This window comes from Pieris brassicae, chromosome 4, assembly GCF_905147105.1.
Source record: "Pieris brassicae chromosome 4, ilPieBrab1.1, whole genome shotgun sequence".
NCBI classification, from domain to species: domain Eukaryota; kingdom Metazoa; phylum Arthropoda; class Insecta; order Lepidoptera; family Pieridae; genus Pieris; species Pieris brassicae.
Window position 1 is genome coordinate 6,393,267 of NC_059668.1, and position 23,355 is coordinate 6,416,621.

Consider the following 23,355-nt stretch of genomic DNA (forward strand, 5'->3'; position numbering starts at 1 on the left):
TTTCTTATTTCATTGACTTATAGTTGAACATAGACAATAGAACGTTCGCTAATTAGTTTTTTAATTATGTTTTCCAGTTTTGACCGTGAAACTGTAACATATGTAGCGAAACGGTTTTATGAAGCATTCCGAGTCCAAACCTAATCAAAAATAGTTCGTTTACGATTTGGCTTTATGTGCGTCTTTCGAAATGCAATTTCTGCGATAAAAATCTTATTTTACATATAAAATACACGTGCTGTCTTTCGAAATAAAATGTTTTGTTGCGTTTATATTGTTATAATAATATTGCTTAGTTTTATAGTTTATGAATGCGTTATTTACAGAAATATTTATGGTTATAATGTCGAATAAGACACATACCATGAGCGTTTTGTAAGGTAGTTGGACATCGATACCACTATTACAAAAGCTACTGGATTAAAAACTAATTATATAAAATAACTAGGGAATATAATTATAATGATTAATTGTAGAATAATTAGGGATATATAGAGAAACTATAATTAGGATCAATTAACAATTATAAGTAGCTATACACGTCTTGTTGTGTCGTTTTTTTATTACCACTAATTTGAGTCTTTACAAAGCAAGCAACATTTACACGCAAATCGCGTCATCGCATCCTTTTACAACAGTATTTTGTCTATGGTTTAAGCGTGTACACGTTTAATAATAATCTTTTATTAAAATATACTAACATACATTACATTAAATATCGTTTTATAACAAAGTAGAGTAGTGCTGGCTTAGTGCCTTCAGCGTGCGACTTTCATACCTGAGGTCGGAGGTTCGATCCCGGCGGTGTACCAATGGACTTTCTGTCTACGTGCGCGATTAACATTCGCTCGAACGGTGAAGGAAAACATCATGAGGAATTCCGCCCTAGGCATAGGAGGCTGATTACCTACTTGCATATTAGATTAACAAATGATCATGAGACAGATACACCAAGATACACCAATCTGAGGCCCAGATCTAAAAAGGTTGTAGCGCCGTCGATTTTTATTTATAACAAAGTAAATACTTTTGTATAACAAAATAAATAATATATAAAATTTGTTATAAAGGATGATTGAATTTCGCAAATTGTGTTATACAATTGTACATAGTATCTATGACACACACATGTCTATTGTCTAATTTGATACTAACCATTATTGCCAACGAAAATACCGCAACAATCGAGTTTTTAGTTTGCTGAGTTCATTAGTTGACTTTTTTAAATTTAGTTACGTCACAATTAATATTTCCCTTACTTTTGATATAGAATTTGCCGAAGATCGACATCCACAGACAGTATAATATTAATAACTGATGACAGTAGACTGTTGTATAATTAATGTTACCAGGTGTCTTTATATATTTTCGATATGTATTATTGTAATAAACTCATTTATAATAATCATTTAATCTTGTTTTAAATATATACGTTTTTTATCAATATACTAAATTAGTAATTCAATCAATTAAATTTTTTTAACTTTGAAAGAAGGTGTTTTCTGAACGTTCAAACTGGTTTTTGTTAATAAAATCGACGGTTAGGTGATTAAGATTACTTATCATATGAATAATATGAATTTACCAACTGACAAAAATTTTCAGCAAAAACTGCTTTACGTTACAAATAGCAATGGCGTAATGTAGTAATGGAGTAATGGCGATTTAACGACCTGCGAATTTATTTATTATATTCTTTATTCGAGAGTCTATAAGAATTATTTAATTTTTATGTTCTAAGGGAGGTTGGTGGAAGACATGACTTTCGTTTCCATGAGTTGTCAGTTTCTAAACTAAAGGAATAACATAAATGAATATAAGAAAAAAACAATAAATAACCTTAAAATATAATAACTTAAGTATATTAAAATATATAAACAGGAGTCCCTTCAGGCAAGGTTCCGAATATCCTGGCAAAAACGACGTTGAAATTTGGTGCACATAGAAACGTTAAATGGTGTATAACTGGGACTTGTAGTTGTAACTCAGGGTTGTTACTTCGGAGTCAGTTAGGAATATACCACACGCTTATCGTAAATCAAAAATTAAATGGATTGCATTAAAATGTGTCATAAACAGGATATTTTTAATACCAATCAGTTTTTATTGGGTCACAGGAGAAAATGAGGAAACGCATTTCGCCATGTACCGATACTAATAAAAAAAAATATTATGCAATTTCATTCATAAAATAAAAATAGGAAAGAATTCGGAAAGTACAGCGATAATCCAGCAACCTTGCGCCAGGGCCGGCGACATTCGTTCTCTTTATAGCGCGAGAGATGCGTGGGCGCAAGAGCTTTCATGAGTCGCTCAAAACAACGCGAGAATCAGCTCGATTTACACCAGTACTGACATGTTAGTGAGTTTCATGTTATGAATGTTACCTGTGAAAGTGATGCGGTATTTAAAATTTTGTTTGGTGCTGATTTATAAGTAAGTTTACGAATTTTTGGATTTTATTTATTTAGAAGAATAAATCTGGATAAAGATAGATAAGATATAGAATAAATAATAGCTTCAAAAATATCTGGTTTGGAGAAAAAATATAGGTAATACTCCAAAATTATTCTTAAGAAGAACTTTTAGGATTATGAAGAATTTTCATATCCGTTTCTAATATAGATTTTCGATATAATTATTTAGAAAATGTTTGCACATTTTTCGTCTGTGACTAGATAATTAGCGATTCGTGACATAATCCTATTCAATTTAGTTTTTATCAATTAGTTGAATCCACTTACCACTTAAACGATGATTGCAAAAAAATATTACTTTGCGAATTTATTTGTACAAATATGTAAAATAATCTCGACTACATTTTTTAAAAGTCCGATCAAGAAAGTAATCGTAAAGTTGATTTCCTGTTCAACTGGCATAAACAAAAGAGGGCTGAAGAAATACAATTTATGTTATAATCTAAGTTAAGTTTCCAAATTCCTGAGCGTAATTGGAGGTAGAGGAACGCACTGCTAATTTACTAATAACACTTTAGTATTTGTTAATTCTAATAGAATACAATACTAGAAACGCAATAATATGTGAATTATGAGCACAATGTACTGATGACGGATGCGGGCCACTTATACCTGTCTCCGACCTTGGGCCGTTAAACCGGTGTTGTGATGTAAATATATATAAGTGCTCTGTCACTTTTACTTTAGTTGACCGTATGTCGAGGTTATTATGCTTTCGTTTTTAATTGCACACTTAATAGGTTCCGAATTAAGTTTGCGTACACATTGTAAAGTTTATAATGCAAATTTCATATGTATATAATTTAGTGTAGTGACTTAAATTTATTTACAAAAGCTTGCCAACGCTCGGCACGATGAAACTGGTACATAAACGAAAAACAATACATCACTTATCGATTCAAAACTTATAAATCTAAAGGTAAATTTATTTCAAAGTGTTGTAGCAACTATGGTTTTCCAGACTATCTCGTTAGAAAGATAGCTCCAGATAGCTTATTAATCAGAATGCTCAATCTGAATATCGGTAAGTTTTGGCCAAAACGCGTTCATCGGAATGAGGGATAAATGGACGACGGGATGAATTGGGAATTGATTATCTATAAGGTTTACGAAATTTAAATTCAATGAAAAGGTTTACGTAATCAACGTTATTCACAAATATCTTAACGCAAAAGATATATCAATAAATTTAATAGTAAGGATAAACTTATACCAACTGCATACCTGTATCAAAACATTTATAAAAAATATTGTAATCGTAGGGAAGGATGGATGGATGGAATTAAATATAATAATTTTTGATTTCCAAAATGTATTAAAATCATTATAAGGTCCTAAATAATATTCATATTTTTATTCTTTAATAAACGATATTTGCCTTATCTTTAAATATCACACACAACATTTTTTTTCAAATTTATTTCTAAAGATAATGTTCTTTGAGTTCGATACACTTGACCCAGCGATGTTCCAACTTCTTTAATCCGTCAAAAAACGTCTTCTGTAGTCCTGCAAAGTAATATTCTCGGTTATCCGTGGTGGCGATAACCGCCTCATTCGACTTAAATTGCTGTCTGGTGAATTGATTTTTTAAAATTTGGAAACAAAATGAAATCGCACGGGGCCAAATCTGGAGAATACAGTGGATGGGGCAGCAGTTAGCCTAATTCTACCAATTTAGCCGTGGAGACGGCGGAGGTGTGAACCGGTGCGTTATCCAGATGGAAGAGCACTTTTTTTCGTCGTTCCTCCGTCTCTATTGTGTACCAATGTATCCATGTGTATACACGGTCACGAAACGACGCAGAAACTCCTTTGGATTGCGCTTAAACATCATCAAACACTGCTCTGAAGTGGTCGCACAGTGGCGTTTGTTCTCCCGCATATGACCCACGCGGCCTTTTGAGATGCTATTGTCTCAGCTATCACAGGCACCTTTAATCGGCGGTCTGCCAATATGAGGTTGTGGATTTTTGTCATGCTCCGTGGTAGCCGTTAGGGCGTGGCGAACGTGGTGATCGTTGAAACTTGTTAAACCAATTTTTGACAGTCGCCATCGAAGGAGAAGAGTCACTGTACACTGTATCCACGCGCTCTTCTCTGCGCGATTTCCCTTCCTAAAACAAGAATGGACATGCTCGCTCCGGTTCCACGCGCGATCATATGAAAACTACACATCCGATCCGGTTGAAATTATTACAGTAGCAGTCTACGAGAATGTTCTAAGCCATGAAAATACTCTTGCGGGAGGTGAGGCTAGGTACTTATCGGACCGTCCTCGTATATGTTGTTATCATGTTTTTTTTAACGTAGTATATAATTTAGAGGAAAATGTAATTGTTAAGTAAAACAGATGACTAGTGTGGATATAGATTGTATAGCAATTGTTTATTAGTTTTACATTAATTCAATTAATTCTCTAGACATTATGTTTTCTGTTGTCTTAGTGCAATTCACAATTATTATAAAGTAGCTATTTATATGCACAATGCAGTAACAGTATTTTCTTTAATAAATATTCTTACAGCGTCTAGTGAGTAGTATTTCATTTGTCGAGGGTCATTTCATGAAATTGCCTGTTTGGCTGGTTTTATCCCACCTAAGTCTTTTAGCCTATATCATCAGATTCTGTATATTATATTACACAAACAAAATATACAACCGCCTCTCAGTGGCTATTTTTATTGTTAAACGCAACTACTGGACTGTGTCTTCTTTTTTTCATGAAATATTCAGTCCCAACATGAAACGCGCAGTCAGACAAAAATATAGACAGAATAAAAAAATAAAAACTTTATGACAAAACAAAATAAAATAGATGTACGTTAATTGTCAATGGTTACTTACTCTCAAACGTATGCATTATATTAAAAAAAATATTCCTACGAAAAATTCAATAAGGTCATGCAATTTTATAAAAGTCATTGTTTTGTTTGAGTTTCGTAAAATTTAATATTTTACGAATATATGATATGATACACAAACTTTTATAGGTAGTCTATATTACATTCATACATAAAAACGTTATCTCGAACGTAGAAGATTGTAGGATTACATGTCTAACTATTAAGAAATCAAACGCAAAGCAAACCTTCAATCATTCAGTATTCTTTAATATTATCACGCACAGGCAAAATGCTATGAGCTATGCAAACTATTTATTACAAGACTTCGTGTAACGGCCGCGACACAGAGGAACTTTGTGAAATGTGAAACTTAAATTCAACATTAATTTTAACAAGTTCGAGCGAATCACCATAATTACCGCTGAAAAACAGACGATACTCATTTTATTGGTGGCGTATTTTATTTCGCGGCGTATTTTAAAGTCAATTAGGACCGTCAACGTCTGTTAGTGGACCGAGTTACTGTTTGATTTGACGTTCATACTGTAATGACACCCGCTCACATAGTATTTATGTTGATATTGTATTTATCGACGTTTTAGAATTTAATGTTAGTACCAGTGGCTCTATAACCTTTTGAAGATTTGGCCTTAGACTTTGATCAGCGATCAGCCTTTTGTACCTGACACAGTCAACAATTGGTGCACAGCCGGGGATCAAATGTAGGATATGACTATGATATAACTTAATTTTTTCCCCAATTATTTTAATAATATTGTACTGTTGTGATGTAATTTTATGAACCACTTCAGCACCATACGGTCATATCTTAGTATTGAGTGACCTCTGGTCTCAACATCAGAATTTCTAGTAGTATCACCCTAATCCCACAATTCCAAAAAAATGGCTGATAATGCTATTAGAGAAATAAACAACAATTACAAGTGAGTTGATTTTACTTTAAAAATGTGTATTACAGAAACAAAATATTTACAACTGCAAAGAAGATTTTTTAATTCAAAACCTATTATTGGGATTTTATAGTATAATTTACATTAATTTAATTTATTTAAAATACTGGACGAAAAATTGAAATTGACCGTTTCGAGAACATAAAAATAACAATAATCTGTGGTAATACTATTGAAATATAATATGTATGTGGCGTCATTGTTAATTGACAAGTCATTGATATCCACTTTCAAATCGTTTAGCTTAATTATAACCCTACTGACGTTTTTACAAATATGATAATATGAATTTATTAATGATGAATATAGTGATTATTACGCTGACACCTTGAATTTTGCATAAAATTATTGACTATTATAGGATGAAAATAATCTATTTATGAAATTATTTTTACTATCTTCAATACCTTCCGACTTTGTTAAAATACATCTGCCGAATTGAATTTATGTTCTGAAGAGATGATAAATGTATCTTTAATAAAACTAATCAATCAAATTAATCATATAAAGTATTATTAGTGCTTTTAATATAATGAAAACGAACCATTGTTAGAAGGATATCATAAATGTATAAAGTTATTACTTGCTCGTAAAAACCAGTGTCGTAATTCTGTAGCGGCTTAATTTTACTGGCGTATATCTATGATATATCTGTAGGTAGATATTAAATAAATAAGATTAAGGTTATGGAATAATAGAGCAGTGTTGGCACTAGGCTTCAGCGGGTGATGCTCATCCCTGAGGTGTTGGTTAGAACCTCGTCTGTGCGCCAATCGCCTTTCTATGTACGCCTTTAACACTCGCTGTGAAGGTTATTGTGAGAAAACCACCAACCAAAAAGTCCACGGGCTGCGTCAGGCACAAAGAGTCACCCATCTGCTTATTAATAACAACAAATGATCATGAAACAGATTTCAAAATTTGAGGTACAGATCTTACAAGGTGGCAGCACCAGTGGTTTATAGTTGTAAAATGATATGGTTATCATACTTTTCGGTCCCCATAGAATTATAATATAATCTCACTCACATAGATGAATAAATACTTAAATAAAACTGATTTTGTTCGTAATCGTAGGACAGTAAGCAGTCTACAATTCAACCATATATATTGTTACGTCTTTTGGTCTTTGGTCAAAAAAAATATTTTTTGTTACAGAAATCTGGGCTCGGCAGCGTGTTTTTGCCTTCGGTGAGTTTTCTATGTCTCTATTATTAAGGTAATCATTTTTCTCACCAGTTTAAAGGAAATTCAAACTTTTCTACCTAATCTAACTGTGATGAAACTGCAATTGCATACGAATAAATAAAATACTCTTTATCTCAGGTATATATGCGTTTACTGTGGAAAATTCTGCTCCTCAGCATAATGCTGTACCAGGGCCAGTTACAACCACTTAAAACGTACCTAGTTCTTTAAAATAAAAATAATCATTTACATACATTACTTTTTTTGTTTATTATTATTTTGCGTGTTCTGGTGTGTGTTTCGTTAGTAATTAATGTTATGTCTATGTCTACTGGAAATACCGAATGAATATCAATCTTATTAGTAATGACTTTCCCGTACGTATTCACTATTGAACTCATCACTGCGTGAAGACGGCTGAAGACGCAACATTGCGTGCGCGCGCCTTCCGCTTCCGATGCGAAAGAGTCTCTCCGTAACGTGCATATTATATGTATAAGACTGATTGCTCTTTCAGTTTTGCATACGATTAGTATCACTTAGTTAGTTGTTTTACCTTAACCAAAAACGGTTAAATAAATAAAATCGGTCAGTTATAAATGATCAGATGGCAAGACTTCCGCACGTCTAATATCTTAACTAAATATATTAATAAATAATAAATTGCAAGTAATTTTCTCTTAGAGGACAGGGCGTTGACACCTGTTATACAGTGCCAAACTGTTCTGATATATTGTTACGGCAAATTGTACACCAATTTATTATGACTAGCGAAATAATGTATCATACATTGTTTATTTCTCACGTGTATTAAATTAGAATACTTCCTGTTTACTTATTACTAAATAGGGTATTAGCCTACTATGATAGTGGAAACCTTAGACGCCATATCAGTGGCAAAGGCAACTTATTTAACATATGTATACTATTGAGTAATCATTTTGTGTAGTTTTTATTTATAAAATATAATTCGGTGAAAACATTGTGCTTTGGGTTTAGAGTTATTACCCAGTTATTCTTTATGATAAAAAGACTAGACTTTACTCGATATTTTTTTTTCTTGGAAACGTGTCATATGTGTTTACACTACCAAAGAGTTATAGTAAGAGACTATAGTAATTACGCGCGTCTTTACTAATGGAAACTAAATATTGATAAAAACTTAGTGGAATAGCAAATATGACATATGCATTGCATATTAAGTTGAGCAAATTCAACTTAGAATTTTTAGTTTCTTTGTCTTATTATTTATTTTCTGTAACACAGTTTTGAAACGCAGAGAAGCTATAGACAGCTACAATATTATGTTTATATTTTAACCTTTCTTAAATAATTTCATTTTCATCTGATATTCATTTATTATATTACAATTAGTATGTACTTCTCCCCTCAATCTGTCGTATTCTAGTAGTACTGTTGTGTTATTTTATTTTTATGTTTAAACCTAAAGTTCTATGTTTAAAAGTTGTTAGTTACTATGATATGAAAAAAGAATAAATGCTTCTATAATAAAGATGTAAACATCTCAAACAATTTGTGTAGTAATGAATTCCTTCAGTTTATAAAAGTTCTAGGTTACGTTTTGCGTTGGATTGGAGCCAACCATTCATATAAATTCATCTCGCGCGTGACGTCTGTTGAAAGCTCCAAAACGTCATAGGCCAAGGACCCAAAAATTGCACTAAGAATAACACATTAATGAATAAACGTTTCTCGCTATTTAGGGAAATCCTAAATTAAAAGTAATAAACCAAATAAAAAAGTGTTTAAGATTAAATTAGGAGTGAAAAACTACATTTTTTTGTAATATTTTTAGAGCTATTTGCTTTTTCTAGTTTCTACCAAAATTCATGATAAATATCAAAGCAAACCAAACAAAATCGTTATTTAAATTATTATAGATAGTGTTTATAAAGTAATTACTTAAACACCATATTATTACCGTATTTTTAAGTGACCTATATTTAATGTTTAACTTTAACTTTTTTGTTTGTTATTTGCTTCAATAATTCTCAAAAAACCGAGATGAATATAAATTTATTTTATAAGATTTCTCGAATAACATTTATTGTTATAAGTAAAGCTAAATGTTATCCTCACTTCTATGTTCTAACGAAACCTTGATTTGATTTTATAACTTGTGTTAAAATGTCGAAATATTTCCCTATGTGTTAAATTTCACAAGATTTTAGAGTGTCATCTAAGTAGTTGCAAGACATTGCCTCACTTTAACAAAATAGTATGTATTGTTTTAACAAACATTTACTAGAACCAGTCTTTTAATATTGATCATCAATAAAATAAGAAAATATTTTTTTTAAATTTGATTTTTCATAAAAAATACAAATACTTAATTTCAAAATAGGTATAACTCACTTTTTCAACTTTTGTTACTGTCACCAACAATACTATTTATTAGAAAAAGTGTTTTCTCTTAAATTATACTATATTTAATGTGTGTACCTTTTTGGCTTGTAGGAGTATGTATTGTATAATGTAGTTATTGTTATTATAACTGCGCATAAATAAATATAGCCTTTATTGACAATCTCGTAAGTTACATTTTATCTTATTTCTACTTAGTTATTAACGAAATTTAGTTAAAGTAAATGTAAATATTATCGTTTTATTTCTTATTAGACACGTCTTGCTTTTCAGCATAGACCTCCCCAAGTGTTCTCCACTAAGATCTATCTCTTGCTTTCCTCGTCTATGTCGCTTCTGCCACCTTTTTAATATCATCTTCCCATCTACGATGTTGTCTCCCGTTACTTTTTTTTAATAAACCAGGGGTAAACGGGCAGGAGGCTCACCTGATGTTAAGTGATGCCCATGGACACTCTCAATACCAGAGGGCTCGCGAGTGCGTTGTCGGAAAATCTATCTCTAGGGCACCAATCCATAAATTCTTTGGTCCATTTTTTCGTCTTACTTCAAAATCAATCAAACTTATCAAATGTCCAGTTATAACTTTAGTTTGTTTCCTTATTGTTGTTAATCGAACTTCGTCTTTTATGTTAAGTATATTTCGAATTATAACTGCGAATACTCGAATTTAAATAAAGAAATAAACGCCATCTGGAGTACCATTCGCTTGCTTAAGATATGTATTATAAATAAATTCTCATGATTTACATCCTTCGTCTTTTCCGTTATTATGGATATGATTTTCATATATTTTACATATGCCATTAAGTTAGAAACATTTCTAAGCGTCGTCGTCAAATAGAAATTCTTAAAAATATAACGAGCGTTAATAATCAACAATAGGAGTTATCAAAATATTCTGAATTAGTATTCAGATTTCACGCCACACAAGAAGTGACGTCGCTATTTTATGAAGATAAGCGTAAAGCATTAGTTACGGGCACGTACAGGATCCGAATGGAATAATGTCTGAATAGACGTTTTGTTTGTGGAAAAATGCATTATGTCACGTTAAGGAAACTCATTTACATCTTAATCGCTTTAACGATTTTACAAGGTGCGATAAGAATAAAGATTTTTTAGCACAAAATTCACCATTTCCGTCGCGTTTATGGTCGTGTATAGTGGACAAGGTATCGCGTAACATTTTAGTTTTTTTGACATCAAACAATATTTCCAAACAAAATACATACAATTAGAAAAACCAACTTTCTTCGGTTAAGATTGAAACACAATATATTTCTATTTTAGTTATTATATTTTAAGGTTAGTTATTGTTTTTTGTTATATTAATTAATGTTAGCAGTATTATACTGTTTTTATTAGTTTTTTGTCTAAAACGTTAAAATTTATATATTATATTTGTTTTACGTCTAAAATATAAGTCTCGCTTTGATTTCGTCCCATTTGGGAAGAGACTGGGCCGAGAAGTTCAAGTGCACGGGCGCTAATTAAAGGTTCAAGTCATCTGGGAACCACTGGGTCACCGGTGTCCAGGTGCCGAAAGTACCAATGCTTTTCTAGCTCAACGAAGCTCAAATTTTAAGTACTAGATCGGTACCTATTGTATTAATTTAAAGTGTGTATTGTGACGGACTAGTTCCCCACGTAAATGTCGTTATCAGAAGATTAATTTCGGTAAGTGTATTGTAGGATTTTATTTCGCTTCTTGTTAATTGTTTAGCCGTTAATCTCAAAATAACATTGAGATATGCTAGGGAACTCTTCGACATAATCTATTTGGTCAATAGTTCGTTATTTTATTATATGTAAATGTTATAATTGATTGTATTCGTTATTAAGTATTTAGTTGGATGGAATTTGCCTTTCGGGCACCAATATAAAGCCCGTAGTGCTTTTTGGTGACTTTAACGTTAGGTTATTCCTATAGTTAAACAATAAGAAAACTTAATACCACTTTGAACATAATAATATCACACACATCGACTCTACAAGTGTATCGTATGCAAAGACATGGTGATTTCCGCCCGTGATGCATACAAACAACCTCTATCACTTCTACTTACACGGATGTGAACATCTAAAGCGATCTTAATCAATGTCACGACGGGGAAATTTGGAGAAAACAACGAAATTAGGAAAAACACAGCTCTTTAATATCCCATTTATAAGTGTGTCGTTGTGTCTGTCCGAGTAAAATTTGGTCTCCATACAGTCAAACTAAAAAAACGTTTTATGTGGTCTATCACAGTTTTCATATGATCATTGCGTGTTGGTGTAATTATTACAATTGAGATATGGTATTCACAGTTTAATTATTAATATTTGTTAATTAAATTTTATCAAAAAAAGTATCAAGTGTATGGTAATCACAAAAAATAGAAGCGCAATTCGCAGTAGCTTGGCTATCGACAATATAGACAGAAAATGAGTTTTGTAACGTCTTAATGAAATACAAATGAAAAAACGTTTACAATTTTAATAGATTTCGGCAAACTTTTGGGGAGTAACGTCAATATTTATTTATATAATGTTAAATATATATTTTGTATTCAATTATTTCCACGCAAATATTAAATACGACTTATACATACAATCATATGCCGTAGCCGGAGACGGGACGATTATTGTGTTAAAGAATTGTTAGTATCTGAATTCCGTTTCCTTTTGTACGTGTACAGAATATACATAGATACAATGATCAGATGTCGCCGTATGTCAGAAACTATCAAATGCATGGGTCATGTGAGTATCTTCTAAATTGAGGTAACTTCCTACTTACACAGCAAGGTCAATGACACTGGAATGAAAAGGTCTAACCTAACCACTACACATATTTTTAAATTTAGAACAACGAAAAAGGATTTACGTAAATTTATTCGAATTTCAAATTATACATACACAAATTATATTAAGGCCCTTACTGGTGACAATACATAATGGACTTACAAGACAAAATAACAGCTTGTGTCTTACAAGATTAATAAAGGATTAAATATTATTCCCTTAATAAATAAAGAATCTTTGTATAATACGATTTAATTTAAAGAAGTTTATTTTATCTTAGGAAATATACCTACCAATTGTCGAGGGTTCGGTTACGCGTAAAATTCCTAATAATTCTCACCTTATTAATGTACATTCAGAAATAGAGTACTAAAAATATAATCATAGTGAATGTCTTTTTTTATTCACCTACCAATAGTTGTCTGTGGTTCTGTGATGCTAAATGATTCAAAGTAGACTAGTTATATAGATAAAGACTATAAGAATAGTCAGATTTTAGTGAAAGCTTTGTAAGTATTAATAGCTTATACAGATAATATCACCATTGCAATAGTGATGCAATATTGTTTATATTATCTGAATAACTGTAATCATTTATTGCAAAATATTCACAGAAATTTTAACGAGGATGACTCTTGTAGCGTCAGTATAAAGGGCAATAAATATTAATTGTATATATTACAGAATTCTATAGATTAATAAAAATAAAATCTATTGCTTACTTAGAGTTAAAATAACTTGCCTGGTTGCTACACAATAATTATATGAAATAAATAGAAAATTCAATTAAACTGACCATATTTGTGTTTATTATTATTTTCCTAGATACGCCTTCAATTGATTTGATTGGGACATAATGGCAACAATAAAGGCTGCTATAAAAACAAAAAGACACGACTCAAGGTCCTTCCAAAAAATAGCGTACAGATTCTTAAAAGACTGGCAGTCTAGCAGTGTCGATGGAGAGTGTCCATGGGTATAGCTTAACATCATATCCGTTTGTTGTTCTATGAACATAAATATAAGGCTGTTTAGCGCAATGCTTTTTAACTGTACTATAGGTATATTTACAGTTACTCATGCTTTTTCACCCAACAATGTTGCATTGGCTTGACATTTATATAAAGTTTTTAGTGCGGTATGCCATAATAAATAAAAAATAAGTTCTTTTGTTAGGAACGTTTTGTTGAATCGGTTTACTGTATTATATTCAATTGTGCTAAGATAACAAGTTCTCAGACTTCGACCTTGATGTTTTGTCACTCATGTCTAGGTAAAGGTCAAATTCTAGTGGAATTATATAATTATTTTTTATTGTATATCATTATTTGAAGGCTTCTGGAATGTTAAATAATGTGACTTTGAGACAATATTAGACCAAGTTGTCACGTAGGCATTTGTTTTGATTTAATTTTGTAAAGTTCATTTTATATTATTCTGTCACGTGTAAATCGCTTTTTCATGAAGAGAGATCCATTGGTGCCAGAAATCGAACCTTAGGCTAGAGCACGTTTAACCACTAAGATTACCACAGTATATAGGAATTATTTCATAGTATATTTTAATAACTATGGTATTCATAATTTTTATTTTATTTTTGAGTTCAGACTTGAGACTTGAGACTTTTATACTGAGCGTATCAATCAATCAAGTTCTTAAGTATCCATTAAATAACAAACCTTACCAAAAATGTGTTTATTCCTTTACATACTTTACGATCTAAAGACTAAACAGTTTATTCAGGTTCAGAATTAAATTGCAGTAAACTGTTTTAAAATGTACTTCGTACGTCGTAAATGTACGTTAAAAGAGTAAAAATGAATAAAAAAGTAGCGGAGAAAGAACCTCATTTCCGCTTAGTTTTTCAATACATTTCGTCTAAGACGTTTTAATTTCTCACATCACACCTCTGACAAAGAAAAGCTTTTTAAAGTAACGTAGGTTACTTATGTAAATCTCCTCCTACTCATCTCGTACCTGTGGCTTATTTGATAAAGGACTATGCGTATGTATAAGGAATAGGATTTATTTTAATTTGAGTTAAGCCATACGTTTTCTTCAGAAAAATCCAACAGTCAAGAACAGAGGTTCAAACGAGATGCCTGCTACAACACTATGTTAACTGTTATATTATATAGAAAAAATATTAAGAAAACAACTGTTTATTATGGGATATAAGATACAGGTATCACTTCTTCCACGTCATTAAATTTAAATAGGTAGACATCCCATCATCGGCAAAGAAGACAGAGGGTGAAGGCCGAGAGAAAAAGTCTGCGTAAAAAAACATGGTACAGTTTTAAGCAGCCATGAGATTTTAGCAAATGATATATTTTACATATCAAAGTTACTTATGTAGTTACGGAGAGACTACTAGTGTGTCCTCGTATTGAAACAGTCGACTAACAATTTAGTCATTAACTACGTCGTAGGTGATTTGTCTCCATCCTTTTTTATTATCTCGAAAGCAATTTTGTAATCGTAAAGTTAATTTCACGGCATGATTATTATTCTCACCATTTTATGTCACTAAGTAATAAAGTAACCATACATTATTTTGAATTGTGATTGAAAAATTAAAATGCTCCTACAAACTGGGGAATCTCAAAATAAATTATAACTTAATTCATACAAAAAATACTCTTCGAATGACTAAACCCTGCTGGTTTTTAGACGCTTAATGATGTCATGAATTTACGGACACAATATAATGTATTAATCATTGTTTAATCCTCAATAAAGTAAACAATTTTACTGAATTGTTAAATATTTAATTAATGTAAGAATAATAAATAATGTTTAAGTTAAAGTAATTTTTGTACAGTTTATCTATTTATCATAAAAAAAAGTGCATGCGTACAAAGTACCCGTGTCAGAAGTGAAACTTCTTTCTAAATTAATTGTTACTAAGGTAAAAGCCCCAATAGATGATTATGTATCAGTATATGATCACTCCATGTATTTGTATATCTATATTCACACTGTTTACACACTGTAGGATAATATAAATTAAGCAAAAATTTGCGACAGAATTGCCTTCTAAAGTTCTAATATGTAACTACTAAACGAATACATCAATATATCGATCTCCCTTTCTCACTCTCTCTCAATCGCTCAGTCCCTTTCCTTCCTCGAAAAAAACGCTGCACATCTTCGAGACGTTTCCGTAAAAATTTTGCCCTCGTAGCATTATGCCTCATTTCAGCGCCTAAAGATGTTACACTTCAATAAATGTGCAATCCTTTAAAGCTATCACGAGTATTGATGGTGATTTCAAGCTTTTTGAGAGCTATTTTTAAAAAATAAAAATAATTAGCGATGTCTCAGTTAATGAAAATATGAAAAGACTATTTACTTAATCTTGCTATTGAGTCCGTGGAATCTTATCATTTTCATTAGGAATTTGCTAAATATTTATCAACTTCTATACATGTCAGTAAACAGTAAACGCATGTAACAGGAAGTGGTTGATCATAAATATTATTATGTCCATTTATATAATAAACGTTCATTATACTTTATTCACCCAAGCGTATTTTGTAGATAATTGTCGTTACTGATTTATTAAATTCTTGCTTACACTAACAGCGGTCAAATTCGTTGCTTAAGCCATATACTAATGTTATAACAAAGTACATGATAGGCCCGAGCGAAAGTTAAAAATGTCTAAATATTTTTTATATTCAATAAGAACTATCAATGTGTTCGATTTGTTAAACTATCAAATGCATAACTAACAGAAATCGAAGTATTTCAGAAACACTCTGATACTCTCAACTCAACTCTCAACATATAATACAATAAAACAACAATTATTTTATTGTATTATATGTTGTTTCATTTTTAAATCTGAAAGACTTATTACTGTATATTTTTAATAGAATATACGCCATGAAAAGTTTTTGAAGTTTTACTTCTTTTGGCGCGTTAGGGAGTAAATTTTTACGATGCGCGCGCACACCTTCTCAAAAAACCGACACCGTAAAGTTAGCATACTCAACATTTTAAAATAAATAATGACGGTTTATTTAATTATGCAGAAATATTTTTTTGTGATATTTAAATAAACTTTATTGAACTAGATAATGCGTTATAATAAAACTTCCAATGTATTAAATACCTTTTATTCTATTGTTAGTGTCGTTTTTTCTACAAGTGTAGAATAAGACGTAAGATAAAAAATGTAAAGAGATTTTTTTCTTGTTACACCAAAGAAGTATCAAAACAAGAACATAAGCAGCCCTGGAAGTACCCTCCAAAACAATCTCGCTATATCGCGACAAGTAGGTAGCGCGCTAAGATAGCATTATAATGTATTTATCTTAATTGGAACGTGTATATTTTCCAGTTTTATAAGCAATACATCTGTATTGAATAAAAGTTCAGGTTAAATAAAAAAGTGTACTATTTCCCACCGGTATCGGCTCGGAGATTTTCCAAGTTATTGTTTAGTTCTGTTATCTAGCTGTTGATTATGTGACAGTTTGCGTAAACTACGGTGAAGTAGTTGTAAATATCACGTTATGAGGCGCGTTAAAAAAATAATTAACGAGCGATAACCTTGTTGAAAAATATGCGAAACATGTCCAAGTAACAAATACGGGTCACGTATTAGGTTGTCTACGCTTAGTTTGAAATTCTTTGGTTTACTTTGGCTGGTTATTTTGTCGTCTTTATCTATACGAATTATTTAATAATCATTAACACATTGTTTGTTTTCATACAAAATTCTTACTTCTGTTGCTTTCAACTAAATTTATTGATGTGGCCATGCTAGTTTATGGCATGCGAAATTCAAATTCAAATTCTAATGCGTTTAAGCAAATACCTTTCCGTGGCATTATCGCGTAAATAGCAGACAACATTAAGCATTCATATTATTCTAGGTTTTCTAATTATAATTTATCTAAGTAGTTATTAATTTAATACTTATAATAACAATGGATTAAATAATTTATTAATTCACTTATTATATTATAATAAGTCCTATAAATAATCATTATTTACTAAACATAAGCTATATTGGTTGTACTAATTTAATGTATTTGACATCGGGACATAGTAAATTATCTCGATCAAAAATTATTTTAACACTCGTTAAACCTTGGTAACAAAATAATGGATAATGACACATCGTCCAAATAACATGACGGAACTACGCCGGGTGATTACCGTTGTGTTTAACGTATTTCTATATGATATATAACAGAAAGCACAAGCTAATGGAGGCTGTGATCAAGATCTTATCTGTGCCTGTTGTTCCATTGTTTATCTCCACTGAATGAGTAGATCATTGCGTGCTTCTAACGCTTATGTTACCCTGGTACTCACGTTTTGCTAATATTACATTTATTTAGAGTTATTCAATAGAATAATAACTAGAAAGATTGTTGTTACTCTGTTTCAGCTAAAGAGATCCTACTACAGAGTTTTAGTGTGTTATGCCACTCATTTATAAAAAAACATTTTTTTACTTATATAAAAAGTAGGTCAAATTATGAATAGTTAGACCGAGTCTAAAATAATTATCAGTGATAAGGTACGTGAGATAAATCATAATCTATTCAGTTAATTGGGTCCCAACGTCTTAAAGGTACTCTGCACTGCAGATGATTACAAAAACAGGAAAACAACGAAAGTGGCTGAAAATCATTTCTTAATAACTTAAGGATAAAATAAATCTTTGGAAGTGAAGCAATGAACGAATTAATATTATAATTGTAAATAAATAAAATAAACCTTTGATTTTAATGATCTCATTTATTCGCGACAGTTACGTGATGTGAAAATAAAATTCAATAAAAATAGTGATTGCACAATCATAGCTAATTTTTACAGGTCGTGAGGAAAGCATTGTAACATTACGCATGGCTGGAGTTGCATACAGGCGGATAATGATAGGACAATACGCTAATACCATGAAATTATGTCACATGCACTTTAAAAAATACACACTAATACAAAGCCGTATGTAACTGTAATGACGCTATTGTTATGAAGGCGTTGGAATATACATGCATCGGGACTTAATGTACAATTCCAATGGAGCCCAATGTTCGAATGCTGTCTTTCTTGCCACTCCATTAGAGTCTAGCGTGCAAGTTCTTGTGCAGACGCTTTTAAATTACTTTCATTTCAATAAAATATACATTTATTGTTAAGATTAATTAATTACTTACCTACTTAAAAGTCTCGCACGGTAAAATGTGCAACGCATTTCCTTTTCATACAGAATTTTTTAATCAATTTTTTGTCATATACCCGTAGATATAATGATAGTTCCACCGGGAATCTGTTTATATAGATGGTTCCATAAACATGCTAAATCTAATTTTAAGTAGCTTGTGAATGTTAGTTATCAATCGTATGAACGATATTAAATTCGTGAACCACGATGGCGGTCAGTCTACTAGTGGGTTAAATTGGCGGATGCTACAATATTTATATTCATGCTCGCCACTATGTTAAATGAAAAACAATGCTATGTTCTATAAAATGCATAAGAGCACATATATAGATATATATATATTGCTAATTACTTTTATGCTCGTATTAATTCAATAAAGGTACGTGGTATATATTTTTTCATCTCACGACGTTTATCTACTTCATGGAGTCAATGCAAAGTGTTTACCACGATAGCAATGAGACAGTTATAATGATTAACTATGAACTTTTTTTTCAAAGTAAAAAATCATTCATGTTAACACAATGTACACTTATGAACGTCAAAAATAGAAATATACATTAAATGCTTCTAATTTTATTTTATTAAAGTAATCCTACAGCTTCTCATTAAACAATATTCGAACAATTACGTTATACATAACAGCCAAAAACGGAATACACATTCAAACATAAACATAAAGCACAGTTTTACATATTTATACAAAAAATATAACAATCTACAAATTCATACTAAATTCTAGATAATAAGTTCTAAGTTTCATTGATCATTATAATAAATATTTAATATAAAGGAAGAATAACAAAGCCATTATTAATAAAAGATACCAGTGTTTTTTACATATTTTTTGAGCATTCTTTAGTCACATTAAATATATCTATTTGCTGGTAATTTATAATCTCAAGGTATACGATACATGGCTGAGTTATGTAAATAGTTTTTATTAGATTATTTACATTTACTGCCAGTTCTCAAATCAAGGGCGTAAAAGGGAACAGAAGAACTGGCAGTAAACTCTCCACCACTCTTTATAATCGTCAAGTTCTTTATGTTTTTATTCAATGAATATATTTTAACCTGTTGACGATGCCAATTACAGTACAGTCTTTATTTCATTTTAATCGTCACATTTGGAAACATGAAATAAAATATCGAGTACAATATAAAACTGAAACGTCAAAATGTTTGCTGAATTTGTGGAACATACTCGACGTACTTCAGACTCGCATGCAAACGATACAAGAGAAACAAACAGACTCCAATTATCCAATTTGTAGCACGATATGAAGCTTTCGTTAATTTATATAAGTTTGCAACGCCGTCCTTAATTAGTGTCATCGATACAATTAAAACGTTTATTTACCTCGAACGATGATGGCCCTTTGATTATCATTACCTTCAGTAGATTTCAATTTAGACATGTTTCTGGAGTCTAAAGATAAGAAAGAAAAATATTTTTATTAAGCTTAGGTTACTTAGAAAAACCGTATAGTTTTGCCTAATTTACGACAAAAGACATACGTATGTTTATGATCGACTCACTTCAAAACACTCGGGGAAAAAAATTATAATACAAAAAATATACCAAGGCATCAGGCAATGCAGAGTCAATAAAAAAAGTAATTTCATCGCATGTACTCGTTCATGTAAAGCGTAGATAAAATCAATACAATTTATTTATATATACAAATTGAAAACATGAAAATTAATCAATTATAATATCAAGTCACAAGGTGAGAGGATATATGCAATTGCATAATTATATAGGCTAGTCTAGGCATGATGAATTATGTCAGTATACTAGGCCCTACCTCAGCGAAATCCTACCTTGAAACTAGTGAAAGTTTAATTAATTAAATGGATGTGGATTCCGCAAGTCACCTCCCTAGACAAAAACAAGTTTTGTTCCGTTCGTAAAAATACCTTTTATCAAAAAATTGATATAAAAATTCCTTATTTGAAAGCTTACTTTGTGCTACTAAATAGCATCGAAAGATGAAAACATTCGCAACCCAAATCCTTCTACGGTAAATTAAAATGAGTGAAAAGTGAAGAGATATAAATTACCCATTAATATCTTTCATAACCTAACACCATCACACAATTGCCAAATAAAGTAAAAAAATAAAATTGTGGCGCTACAACCTTTTTAGGTCTGGGCCTCAGGTTTCTGTATCTGTTTCATGGTCATTTGTTAATCTAATAGGCAAGTAGGTGATCAGCCTCCTGTGCCTAAGGCGGATTTCCTCACGATTTTTTTCTTCACCGTTCGAGCAAATGTTAAATGCAGAAGAAGTAAAGTCCATTGGTGCATAGCCGAGGATCGAACCTACGACCTCAGGGTTGAGAGTCGCACGGTGCAGCCATTATACCAAAACTGATCGTTTTACTTCAGTCAATATATTTTATACTACTATACTATGGCCGAGATCCTCTAGAGTATTATAATTGTATGTGAGAACATTATAATTCTATTTTTTATCGCAGTTCCTATTATATTTAATTCAAATTGTAGTATCGGAATGACCAGTAAACAGTGTGATTAATGACAACCCCATTAGTATGCATTATTAAAATAATTACTCCTGAATACTGATTGCTTTAAGTAAACCATGAGAAAACTTGCCATATGTATTGCCTTAAATTTTAATAACTGTATTGCCAGAGTTGTTAACGTTTATCCCTTTGAACTTGTAAAATATTAAGTTATTTGTTACTTTATTCATACTTTCATGCATGATATTTTAATACCGTTAAATACCAAAAGAAGTTTAACTTTTTGAACTCGAAGTTAATGTTTGTTTTAATTTTTTTTAGGTACATACAGTTCATAATGGCTTTTTAATAGGATTACATTACTCTATTTGTTTTTAGTTCTATCAAGAGCCAACGTAAACTTAGGTTTCTGTACTTACGTATTTATAAGAGTACCGAAAACATAATTTAAGATAAAATATGTGTAGGTACTTCTCTATCTTATCGCAACGATATGCAAAGCAGTGGATAATAATTTGGTTTATATTTGCTGATGATAAAAATTGTTCTAGTAAAATTCAAAGTATTTTCATAAAGTTTTATTTAATGGAATATTTTACAACATTGTCATGAATCACGATTATGATTATCTATCTTTACACGCGCAATGCGTGACCTTTCTTATAATAAACACAGAGTACCATTTTATATGCGGGGTTTTCATTCAAGTATCCAATAAATAGCTACAAAAAAGTTAAATATATTGGCAGAAAAAGTCATTAAAATTCAAGTTACACAGATTTAAAATAATAACAATAGAGACCTTTTCCGTCAGCGCATGCGTCAACCTATTTCTTAAATTTTACACAATGTATAATAAATATTAATGTATATATTTACTTGTAGCCTCAATTACTCACATAGGCGAGACCTGAAATTGATTAAATAAACAATTTCTCGAACAGTGAGAGCAATATGATTAAGTATGTGATGCTGAAATGCAGTGATATTGATTACTCATTCTATATACATATTTCTATACGAAATGTCTTAGATCTAAAATTCAAAGGTACAGGAATGTGTCTGCTTTATGTTGTTAGGTACGGGACATACCCTTAGCTCAATCTTGGCCTCGCATTGCTAATTAAAAGCGCGTTATTCACAAGTTAATTCAGTTTCTACAAATCAGCATGCAGTCTGTATTCTTAAAGGAAGTAAATAGCAACGGATTTATACAGGGTGGTTATGCGAACAAAGGCTTCATACAACAAATACTTCTATCAAACACAAAGTTTCATTAAAAACGAATGAACTTACGAAAAGAATGAGAATAACTGCGAAGTAAGGCGTTTATAGAGCGTTGTACACGTTTTCTTGGTATTTTGCTTTTTAAATGTCAGATTTTTGACATTTGGTGAGAATTGAACAATGGTAAATTCTTTTTTTTCCATCATGACCTTATCATATTACTATTTTACACGAATGTACTGTTTATAGAGGAATAGATTGACCAAGGATAGATTGATGTTCGTTATTCTGACGGAAAAAAATATTTGACGAATTTTAATAAATATTTTCCCAATAAATCATAGTAAATAATTACAAGGTGTAATAAATAATTATGACAATTTATAGTTTATACTGTCTCATATATATAATTATTAATTGACTGCAATATAGATAAATGATCCCTATAGCCTAGAAAAATGATCATGAAACACATTCAGAAATCTGACGCCACGACCTAAAGAGGTTGCAGCGCCACTGATTTATTTTTTAATAAGAATAACTTACTTTGGAATACATAGCTACTATCAAATATCAAAATTATGTATTACCGTTTTTTATTTAACGTCGTTTTTCTCTCAAGTAACAATAACCAAGCATACGAAGCAACCACTGATCCAGTAGAAACTGTGGTATGTTATTTAGATATGATTAGCGGGGTCGTATATGGACGCACACTCGCGTTAATTAAATACTTTTTAATATATCATTAATAAAGCTTATTGACAGTATTCACTTTGTTTACATAG

General features: G+C 31.1%; 1 protein-coding gene across 4 annotated transcripts in view; it reads left to right on the plus strand.

The window, feature by feature from the left end:
* Positions 1-23,355, plus strand: part of LOC123708090 (extracellular serine/threonine protein CG31145) — a 55,561-nt gene that overhangs the window by 9,820 nt on the left and 22,386 nt on the right. The window contains exons 1-2 of one of the 4 annotated variants that reach the window (XM_045658590.1): positions 2,215-2,436; positions 7,453-7,485. The exons of 1 other annotated variant lie outside the window; for it this stretch is intronic. In XM_045658590.1, coding sequence (XP_045514546.1) covers positions 2,381-2,436; positions 7,453-7,485 — 89 coding nt within the window. In that variant the 5' untranslated portion in view covers positions 2,215-2,380. Of the gene's footprint in view, positions 1-2,214; positions 2,437-7,452; positions 7,486-23,355 lie in introns of those variants that run through there. 2 more of the 4 variants (XM_045658592.1, XM_045658591.1) reach the window with 2 other exon arrangements.